The sequence below is a fragment of the Patella vulgata genome, chromosome 2 (assembly GCF_932274485.2).
Source record: "Patella vulgata chromosome 2, xgPatVulg1.2, whole genome shotgun sequence".
Taxonomy (NCBI): Eukaryota; Metazoa; Mollusca; class Gastropoda; family Patellidae; genus Patella; species Patella vulgata.
Window position 1 is genome coordinate 34,268,949 of NC_065880.2, and position 11,844 is coordinate 34,280,792.

At 33.5% G+C, this 11,844-nt stretch overlaps 1 protein-coding gene across 1 annotated transcript; it reads left to right on the plus strand.

Moving 5' to 3' along the window:
- Positions 1 to 1,582: 1,582 nt before the first annotated feature.
- Positions 1,583 to 11,633, plus strand: LOC126810816 (suppressor of SWI4 1 homolog). The gene is made up of 10 exons (XM_050536101.1): positions 1,583 to 1,722; positions 2,807 to 2,977; positions 3,677 to 4,000; positions 4,766 to 4,842; positions 5,294 to 5,401; positions 6,963 to 7,076; positions 7,765 to 7,908; positions 8,052 to 8,200; positions 9,827 to 9,910; positions 11,072 to 11,633. Exons 1-10 carry the CDS (start codon positions 1,705 to 1,707, stop codon positions 11,308 to 11,310), a joined length of 1,428 nt encoding a protein of 475 aa, XP_050392058.1. The 5' UTR covers positions 1,583 to 1,704; the 3' UTR covers positions 11,311 to 11,633.
- The last annotated feature ends 211 nt before the right edge of the window (positions 11,634 to 11,844 follow it).

The window sequence follows — 11,844 nt, forward strand, 5'->3', positions numbered from 1 at the left end:
CCTTATCTTTTTTTCTTTATCTTATTGAGAACAAAATTAAATAAAAACTTACATGGCATCGAGTCAACTTTAACTTTTCTTGAGAAACAGTTGAAAGGCATAGTTAAAACTCTGCAAAAAGAGAATAATATAGATATAATAATACAAACATGCATATATCTAGTACTATCTGACGCTATTTGATTTATTCATTTTACAATTACATTACACGTAGGCCTACAATTTAAAACTAAAAAGGATGGATAGTGTCGGAAGCATCTTTTTTTCTTTTCGCTACTTAGTTAAACAACTAATATTCGAAAAATTATTTTGAAGTATAAATGAAAGTGTATATAAAAAGTAAACTTACTTGGTATTAAATTCTTGTAAACTTTGATAAAACGTGGAAATTTGAAAAATAGTTAAACTATTTTCAATAAAGCGCACACGATATTTAGAATTAGATAGACTTCTTTCTTCTTCTACAATCAACAATGGTGTGACGTCTGACATTCATTATGACGTTATTTCATTATGACGTCAATGGCTGCGAACCATTCGGGTTCTAGCTCTGTTAATTCCATCTCCACTTTGGCACCTAGAAATGGACACAGATGGTTCGCAACGCATAAAAATGAATGTATATAAATTGATTTACATTCAATCGTTTCTGTTTTTACTGTAATTTCTAATCAGTTATGTTCGGCGAAATACGCGAACACAATTGAGTAGCATTCTTTGGCGTCTGGTTATTTCAGTCTACATCGGTATGCTTAGCCTCTTTCATCGAGTCACGTCATTACAAATGGCTCTCAAAAGCATTCTGGCACGCGATCGTGTGCCAATTTTAAAATGTTCACCTGTGTCTTAAATATTCACGGTAAGGTAACAACATCAATGTTGATTTAAATTGACCAATAAGCAATGTTTGCGATGTCGAAGACTGTGGATGATATTGAGTTGAAGACATATAGCTACTTTAATACACTTCGATGTAGCGATTACCCTACTCCATGTTTAATGTACTTATTGTCAACATCTCTATGTTGTCACTATACGTTCAGGTAGCCTATATAAGAATATTAAAATTGGAACCTCCGGTCAAAATTTTGAAACGTAAGAAAACAGAGTTATGGTGGGAAAATCACAGATAGCGTTCTCAGTCTGTCCTTGTTTAGAAATGATTTGGATTGGTTAATAGTTTCTGAGCTGATTACCTATTGGGGCAGCGAATTCCAGTCGTTAATAACTCTAAATGAACTGCCTTCCGAAATATTGCCACTCAACACCAAATGAAATGAAATTGAAATCGTTATTCAAATGTAAAAACGAAATATTAAGAATCTTTGTGTATATCAAAAAGGGTATGGACATAAAGGAATTATTACTGTCATTATAATCTTCATAAATATAAAACTGTCCTTTTTTAAATTATAAATTTCCGTCTGTAATGTCTGTGTAGACTAGTCTATATCAATATTGTTGGGGTTTTTTTTTGCATCTTCATAGAACTTTCTCGACATTGAACTCATCAATTAAGGTCTATTTTCGTTTCGCGAAAACCGCCATCAGAAATAATTTTTTTATTTCGTTTCAGAGTTGCAAATGGAAGTCATATTTTAGTAAACACCACTAAACTTCCGGTCTTGCACGTGTTGCGTATTTGTCAACAATAATTTCTTTAGTGACTCTGTATATGGTGCCACTCGTTAATTAATCGACAAGATGGGACGAAATAAAAGGGTAAATATTTAAGCATGCCTTAAAATTACAGCTACCGTATCATAAAAGATAAAACTCAATTGAGATCGTGTCAGTAAGGCAGTAATTGTTGTCCCTACGCCGGTTACTGTGGTGAGTGTGAAGCCTAAACATTTTCAGATTCACACTGAAACTTTTTCGGGCCTCTGGGGTGATACATGTGTATATTGTAGGCTAGTCACAAAAAAATTGGTACAGTAGTGTTTCTTTTTTTTTTGGCAGTGGATATTTAACCGTATACGGCACTTTACTTTATTTACTATTTTGCCGTACGCTTCCGTTTAACATGCGCAGTTCTCTGATACCTGGACTTAACAGTTTTCGCTTTGGCAATGCCGTCTGACATTAACCCATAACCCGACAGCTCTATTTGTTTTTTTTCTAACATTGCTTCTTTTTCCGTTTCTTATAAAGGAACGAAATAGCCATACTTGAATTTCTATGGTAGAAACTGGAGAATTATTTTTAAAAGAAAATAAGATAATAAATGTAAATTGTAGAAAAGCATTTAGAATATTATTCTATTTTGGTCGAGGGCGCATTTCTGCCAAATTTGGTTTTTAATTAAGTACTAAGACTGTCAGTGGTTTATGTTTTTCCCCGTAAAATCGCGCTTCTGCGCCAAACTTGAAAAGCGAGTTGCCAAAATGGTGGATTTTTCTGTACTTTCCACCATTTTTAATCAGAAACGATGTACTTAAAATAGCGGAAGTAGATACTTTGCCGTATACGGTTAAATATCCACTTCGTTTTTTTTTTGAAAATTTGGTTTCTTTTGAAAAGGATCAGGTAATTCTAAGGCCAAACTATGGGTTGGGTGGCCGAATCGTTTTCTCTGGTTTCTTCCCACTATCACTATACTATGAAAAAGTGGATTATTGAAATAAAATTATACCGAATTTTAGTCCCAAAATGGCCTATTTTCTATTGAGTGGACAATAAACCACATTTCTCTCGCACACAGTCCAAGCTGAATTATAAGGCCTGTCAGTTAAATCCCACCTATGAGTATGAGTACAGATCTGTCCTTGATATAATTAAACTTAAACTGTTCTTATCATTTTAGGCCAAATCAGTTCGGAAAACTAAGGCTCACCAGCAGTCTTTACAAGAAGAAGAATATACAAAGACTCCACATTCCATGGTTTTTCACCGTGGAGATGTAGGAAAAGTTATGGAAGAATTAGTCAGGAATCTAAGAAGTGTTATGGAACCATATACAGCATCTAATCTAGAGGTGGTTACATGTATAACTAAATTATAGAATGACACATTCAAGGCCCTTAATGACAATGTTAAATGTCACTTATCCCGATCACAAATGATGAGATATTAAGCAGCCAGTATATGAGTTAAAATGATATAGACAATTGCATTGCAATGACAATTATGGGGTTTAATTGGGCTGTTCTGACAGGAAGTGATTGCCGAGAAATTATTCTGGCACTGATGACAAATATGGGCTTTAATTGGGTTGTTCTGACAGGAAGTGATTGCCGAGAATCTATTCTGGCGCTTACATGTACTAACACAGATCCTAATTGTTGCTTGGAAACATAGTTTTTCTTAGGAAATCAAAACAACAGTAATTATTGCATTGATAATGCTCTTACATGTACATGTAACTATAGCATCAAAATGTGTGAGTCTGTAGTGTAGGCTTTCTTTTAGTCCAAAAAACGTATGGGGCGCATATAACACTTACCCCCCGACCCAGCAAATGAGCATTTCAAGAGGCAAAGATAATGTATAGCCTATATAATCCAAAGTGACTGCATTTTACTGTTTCAACAAATAGATGTACATGTAGTAGAAATATATGTACAACCATGTAGACCACAATACATTTTATTGGGATTGTGGTATTTTAAAAAAAAAATCAGTGTACATGTATGTATAAGCCAGACTGATACCATTATATTCTTGTTTATTTCAGGTTAGAAAAAAGAATACATTAAAAGACTTTCTTTCTGTGGCTGGTGCTTTAAATGTTACACATTTCATGATGTTTACAAAAAATGACTTACACACTAATCTAAGGATTGTACGGACACCGAAAGGACCAACAATGACGTTTCAAGTTCATAAATACTGTTTAACTAAAGACGTTTTATCATCTCTGAAGAAACCTGATCTAGATAAAACTGTGTATAGACATCATCCGTTACTAGTGTTAAATAATTTTGGAGGTGAAGGAATGCACATGAAGCTAATGTCTACCATGTTTCAAAATATGTTTCCATCTATTAATGTGAATAAGGTTTGTACAGTAGTATAATCCATGAATTGATCTTTAAAATATCATCAATCATATACATAACGGTGTATGATCCATTATGGTGAAATGATAGAAATCCAATTAGATATACAGATAGTTTTGATGCACAGGTATGTGTAGTTGTGATCAAAGTCAAAAGCTGTCAAGTGTGATACATTGTACATGTAAATTAAAGGGGGTAAACCATTTTATTAAACAGATCAATTGGGTTGATCTGATTTGTTAATTTAATCTGTGAATAGATTGAAATTTAGTTCCGTTTTTGGCTTAAAGCCGTAAGCTGTCAACTATATCTTAACAGTGGCTCTATCTCTCGAATCTCGAAATTTAAATTTGCAAGTTATATTTCAATTTCAACTGAATATCAAACTCTAATTAATACATATGTAGGTAATGATAGTGATAGTTTAAAATCTAATGAAAATATTTAATCATATTACCACAAGTTAAAGGCAGCTAAAACCTATTTGATTTAGATCAAAATAAAGTACATGTATTGAATCAGGTTGATCTGGTGTGTTATTTTCATTAGTGATTGGCCGGGTAGCATTAAATTTTGTATTGGCTAATTGTGTTGTCAGAGGAACACAACACTGGTCTAAACTATAGATGTAAACTATTGAACGATGACAAAATAAATTAATACATACACGTAATACACAAACCTATTTTTGACCCAAATTAATGATGTTTACCCATTCTAAGTTTCGACCTAATGATAGAAACATGAAATTGTTGTATTTTCAGGTTAATTTAAACACAATAAGAAGATGTGTTTTATTAAATTATGATCCAGAAACTAAAATGATAGAATTTAGACATTAGTAAGTAATAAATAAACATTTATATTAGATAATTGGACTTTTTATGTATAGGAAATACTCGACCGATCACTCCGCAATTGAATCCTCTTAATCCAACGAATAGTGACAAACAAGTGAAAAGGGGAATTTCAGACTACAGTGTATGCACCGACTGAATAAGAAAATACCCCAACTAACCACAACCGCTGAAATATTCCATGTTTTTAATTACCAGTACGTCATGATTCTACTCATAATACCAGAATTGAATTCTGTGTCACTTGATTGCTACTCTGTCAGTTCAGTAAGTTCTCAATTAACAATTAAGCATCCACATACTTATATAGATACCTGCATGGGTTGTATTTCTATGTTTATAATTATTTTTATGGCAAATTTATCGGTCAGAGTTTATATTGAACCCGGTATTGTAGATTTATTTTTAGTTTAAGCTATTTGTTTATTTTTCTAGTACTGTAAGAGTGGTACCAGTTGGTTTAAGTCGTGGTGTTAAAAAATTAATGAAGTCAAAAGTGCCTGATTTAGGAAAGTATGCTGATGTCAGTGAATACCTAGCAAAGTAAGTAGCAGTACTTAAAGATACATTATGTAAGATTTAGATAAAGAGCTAGCTGTTCTTGCTATAATAGTTCCAAAATAGATAATGCAATATGAATATAGTGAAAATTTCATTCAAATTACTTTATTCTGAGCGAAGCTATTATCCTTTGAAGGTTTGATAAGATGTTTGCACTGATTGTAACCACTGTACTGGTTGTTCAAATCTTCAACATTTAAAAAATTAAATCATAAAATGGTCGAACCGTTCTAATCTACATAAAATCATACCTATCTGATACCATTGAGATTTAATTATGGTCTTGTCATGTTAATAAATGTCTAATTAATAGTTTATATAACATTTAAGGCCTAAAGAAAAACCTGTAATAGGCAGATTTACCTCTTGCATAATGTATGTTTAAGACAGTTTTGTTTAAAATGAAATGAAATGGGGTTTAACATCCTACTGTTCTGCTCCTAACTTGGGCTAATGAAGATGGGCATACGCCATACCGTGTGCTATGAGGGAAATTTTGTTCGGGCAGTGGCGCTACAGCCTACTCTTAATACAAATTCCAACTGCCAAGGGATCTTTTACGTGCGCGCCAATGTGTACACGGGACCTCGTTTTTTCATCATATCCGAATGACTAGACAGCTGTTCTTGTCAGGCCCTCCATCCTGCATCACTGACAAGGGGAAACCACGCTGGAAAATCTGAATGAACTTTCTCGACCAATGCAGGGATCAAACACCCGACCTCCAAGTATTGTTTGAGGATTTCTCATATTTAACCAATAAACCTTTGTTTTGTGACAGTTATCTTTAAAAAAACCCTAAAATCTGAGAGGCAATGAAAACTCACCACTGACTGGCAAGACATGCAGTGTTCAGATGTCTACACAATGCACCTTCCACAGAATTGTAGGAGTGGTACTGGCCTTTGCTTTTTAAAGTTGAACTCTGATTACAAAAGTACATCATGGTTGACTTATTTCGTCTAATTAGTAAAATAATATGTACCTGATCAGACATAATAATTGTGTAGCAATAATATTTTCAGTAAACTGATAGTGAAAAAATGTCAATCAGTCAGGAGGTAATTGGTAGTTGAAATATTGCTAGCCCAATGTGGACAGTGTGGTTGACAAGGCATATTCTGGATGTGGGCGTGGCCTATCTCTGTTTTTGTACACCATACATTCCCATATGTTTGTTCTACAAATTGAAAACAAGTATGGCGATTGTTTAGGGTGTTAACTTTTTTTTTTATTTGATTTTTTCTGTAGTTTTGTAATCAGAGTTCAGCTTTAAGATCTACATTTTATACCCCATGTCTGCAGTATAAAATCATGGTGTTTAACTTTCTCATTCTGTCGAGTTCAAGCTTTTGTGTTTTGAGAGAATTGTTCTGCTGTGCGTTTATGTGATCGTGAAAGGTATCTCTCAAACAAGATTTATAATAATCCATTTATAAACATGGTGCATTTTCATTGTGTCTCAGTATAATTTATTATAATTATATACTGGTATTACAAGTTTGTTCTGTGAATCATTGTTCAATATTTGTTTTCCTTTCAGGGGAGGTAATTTATCAGAAAGTGAAGCTGAGTTAGATGGACCACACAATGAAGTGACATTACCACAAAATGTATTTGGAAGGGGTAATATTAAATCTGCACAAAGTGCTATTAGGTAAGCGATGCCTTTATCTTTAATGACACAACAAGCAAGATTGGTCACAAATATTTCAAATAAATGTGTACTTTTTTAAGTTAATACTATTGTGATTATGTAATAAACAGATCTGAGTAAAACAGACTCACACGAAGAATGGGCTGACTCGTACAAAAAAAGATATAGTAATAGTGATGATAGTGATAATCTATTTATATTGCACAATATCCATGCATGAGCATGCTCAAAGTGAATGCTTTCTTAAACAAAAACGTTTTTTAGTCTGGATGTAAACACAATAACATCTGGAGAGTTCATTATTTTCAGTGGCAACTCATTCCACTTTATTGGGGTTGATTAGGAAAAACATTCTTTGACCAAAACAGACTGTCTTAGGATTTGTCTCTACAAGGAGTTTTTTATCTACAGATCTTAAGGTCTTTGCAGGAGTGTAGGATTGTAAGGGATCACTCAGATATTTTTGGAGAAGTGCCATTTAAACATTGAAATATAGAACACAGAATTTTAAATTTGATTCTGTAACTAACAGGACGAAAATGGAGTTGTTTGAGAATTGGTGTGACTGTAACAAGGAGCAAGAGATATTATCCTGGCTTCTGTGTTCTGGATGTCAGATACACTTTATAGAATATCAGCTATATTTAAGTTGTGATTACTAAATTTATTGTTTGTATAACCAATTTAGATTAAAAGAAATCGGTCCCAGATTAACATTACAGCTTATAATGATAGAGGAAGGTTTCTGTGATGGCAAAGTTTTATTTCATGAATATGTGAAGAAAACAGAAGCAGAAATGAAACAAATACGGAAATTAAAGGATCAGAAAAGGTAAGACCATATGGCTGTAATGTAATAGTAAGGTTTCATATATTTACCGGAATGTTAAGCAGATGTATGAAGTGTAAAACAGAAGCATCATTATTAGCCAAGCACACAGATGATTTGTGTTAAGGATTTTGTTTATGTTTTAGATCATTAAAAGAAGCTAGAAGAAGACAACAAGAATTGAATGTGGTTAAAAAAGCTAAGTTAAAAGAAGAACATAAAGAGAGATCTCTTCAAGGAATCAGAAAGTCGAATCAGATGAAAAAAGAAGCAGAATCATTACTTGGAGATATAGGTATGTTTGCTACGTAATAAGTTGTTTTTGTTCCAGATTTTTTCGGCTGTTGTAGTCCGAGTATGTTATTCAGTAATGGAACTTGATGAGATTGTTCAGTGGCAATTGAAATCTAGAAAAAAATTTCATACGCCCACATTTTCATGTGGACGTATATTGTTGTCTCCCCTATCTGTCTAGACATCCGTCCACAATCTGTTTGTGGATACTCTACAGGTCACAATTTTTATCCGATTTTGACATAACTAGAAATATACGGCTATCTTCCAAAGATCTCGTTTTCCTTTTGATATTGGCATATATCCGTCCCTAACTGAATGGAACGTTCCCCCTGATTGTACGCAAAATCACTTTTTTAGCTTGTGGACACTATAGAGGTCACAATTGTCATCTGATTTTGATGAAACTTGAAATACATATTTATAACCCAAATATATATTGATTCCTTTCAATTTTCCTGACATTATAGCTCCTGATTGTATGAAAAATCTATTTTTTTGCTTGTGGTCCCTCTAGAGGTCATAATTATTATCTGATTTAAAAAAAAGTTTGAGTTCAAATTTCGTGAAAATTGGACCAAAAAATGACGGACAAAATGGCTGGTATATCAAGGTTGTGGACCCTCTAGGGGTCACAATTTTGTTCTGATTTTGATGAAACTTAAAAGACTTGTTTATAACCCAAAGGTCTTGTTTCCTTTCGATATTCTTGCATATCGTATTGTAGCTTCCTGGATAATGGCCCCTGATTGTACGGAAAATCCCGTTTTAAGCTTGTGGTCCCTCTAGAGGTCACAAGTTTTATCCGATTTAAAAAAAGTGTGAATATTTCACTGTTACACCCAAATGACGGTAGGGTTCCAATTTCGTGAAAATCAGACCAAAACTGCCTGACAAAATGGCTGCTCCTTGTACGCAAAAAGTGTAAAAGTATGTCATACCAATGTTGTGGACCCTCTATAATTCACAATTGTTATCTGGTTTTAATGAAATTTAAAATATAGGTTAATGTCCCAAAGATCTTGGTTCGATTCGCTATTTGCGCATATCAGACCGTAACTTCCTGGATTATGGCCCCTGATTGTATGAAAAATCCTGCTTTTTAGCTTGTCACAATTTTTTATCCGATTTTAAAAACCGTTTAAATATATGACTATTCCACCATAATGAAGGGGAAAATCGAAACAAACTGCCCGACAAAATGGTCGCTCTTTGTACATAAAGTTTTTAAAAGTATGTGAGACGAAGGTTGTGGACTCTCTACAGGTCACAATTTTTATCCGGTTTTGATAAATATATCTTTATATCCCAAGGATCTCAGACTCTCAGTTCCTTTCGATATTTGTGTATTTCAGATCATGACTTTCTGGATTTTGTATGAAAAATTGCTTTTGATTTTAGCATGTTCTCTATCAATCTCTTGCAAAATGTGAGCATATCTGGTATTGTACATTTTGTAGTTATGTCCCTGTTTTCATTCTTAATGGAATATTTTACTGGGAGATTGTTCATTAGGGCTCCAGGAAGAACCCTTTCAAATTATGAAAATCTCAAATTGCAAATTTCAAGCATGTTGAGAAGAGTTATCTTTCTGTTGACATTCTTATTGTTTTTTGTGTATATATAGATAATACAAAGAGTGGTAAAGATATAGAAGATGATGATGATGTTGATTATTATGAGAAGGAAGTGGGAATTAAACCAGCACCTGGTAATTATAATATATATTGTATTACACAAGTTTGTCATGTACCTACAAGCCCCACAAGCTAAAACACTTTATTCCTTTCTCAGTTACCTTCATGCCTTAAAGATACATTATGGGAGATTAGGTAAAGAGCTGGCAGTTCGCACTATGATAGTTAAAAACTAGACAATGTAAAGGCAATTTGCTGAAAATTTCAGTCAAATTGATCCACTCTGAACCAAGAATTTGGCGATTGAATTTTTGGCCTAGCCTCGATCGTCATTACTAAAGTCGGTACTGTAAAAAAACAGTCTTGATTATCCATTTCATGATTAAATCATGAATGAAATTTGAGCAGCAAATCGGATCCTAATCCAGTAAATATTGCAGGCTAGCAATGACTATGGTCTGGATAAGTAATTAATGTCTAATTAATAATTTAGATAACATTTTAGGCCTAAAGAAAGACCTGCAATAGGCAGATTTAGCTCTATCATAATGCATGTTTAATCAGGCATCATTAATTTCTCAACTGTATTATATCTTAAACACACCATTCCTTTCTCAACTGCTGTTCTGTCTTAAACACATCATTCCTTTCTCAACAAGTGACAAGGACAATTTGTATACACCCACATGTTCATGTGAAATAAAATAATAAATAAAATACAATATCAAAAAGACATTATTTTATCCAATGTTTCATCGGTAAGAATACTAACTTCATGTGATGTATAATGCCGTTGTCCCTGTCAGCCTGTTCACATTGGTTAGTTGACAGGTCACAATTTTTATCTGATTGTGATGAAATTTAAAATATATGTTTATATTCAAAAGATCTTGATGAAACTTAAAATGTTGGACTGAAATTTTTTCCAATTTAGATGAAACTAAACAGTGAACATGTATGTTAAGGATCAAAAGATTGGGATTAGTTTGTATTTAGTGTGCATCTAACCTTCTGTTTTATAGCCTTTTATGCAAAATGTGAAATATGTACAAAGTGGGTGATTTTTGTGCGCATCAAACCTTCCATTCTGGTGTTATGCCCATCCAAATAAATGGCTTTGTCAAACTCACTTCACAAGCAATCATAGTAATTGTCATTACTTCAGGTTGACAGGTCTGCATTTATAAAAAAAAATGGTAGTTTTTTTTATTATATTGGTTTTTTTTATTATTAAGAACTGTTTGCTGGAATGAAAAGAAAAAGGAAAACAGATTCAAAAGTGCTACCCAAGAGATTCAAAAGAAGTCAAGACACCAAAAGTTATGACAAGAAATCACAAGATAAAAAGGGAAAAAGAGAAAGACCCGGGCAAAATCAGTCAAAATTTAAAGTCAAAGCTAAAATAAACAGACGACCAACAACAGTATCAGGAGGAAAGAGAACAACTGTGTTTAGAAAGTCAAGGAAAAGATAACTCAATTCAGGATCAAGACATTGAGCTTTTGTTTTGATGCTCAGTGAAGCAAGAAATAAAAAAATCTTTAGTAGTAAAATGAGCTACCTGAGATTAACTTTGCAAAGCTTTATCTACTCTGGTTAAAAAGACAAAAAGTAGATAAATGATAAATAGATGGAAAATTGGTTGTATAGTCACCATTGATCACATTTATAATTAGATAATGTTAATGAGAAGTCTAATGATTTCTAGTAATTTCTGATAATAAATGCCTGACTTTAATTGCTTTGAAAACCCTTGTGGATGCTGTAGAGACAGCTAGAATAAACATACAAACATGACTTGAAATGGAAATGCCTTGTAGATTAAGAAGTCCAACATTTTAACGATTTCAGTCATTTGCTTTTGGGAGCCAGTGTGGCTCTGTGAGTTAGGCATTGGCTCACTAACCAGGAGCCCTGAGGTTTGATCCCAGTCTTTGCTGAGAAACTTCCCCAGGGTTCTCCAGTGTAGTTTCCCATTGCTGGTATTGGAGGACGGAGGAGCTGGCAA

What these genes read in the sequence shown, in the direction of transcription:
- LOC126810816 (XM_050536101.1), top strand. An exon ending in ATACAGCATCTAATCTAGAG is followed by an intron (nt 2,978 to 3,676) that starts GTGGTTACATGT and finishes TGTTTATTTCAG; the next exon opens with GTTAGAAAAAAGAATACATT. An exon ending in GGGAATTAAACCAGCACCTG is followed by an intron (nt 9,911 to 11,071) that starts GTAATTATAATA and finishes TTTATTATTAAG; the next exon opens with AACTGTTTGCTGGAATGAAA.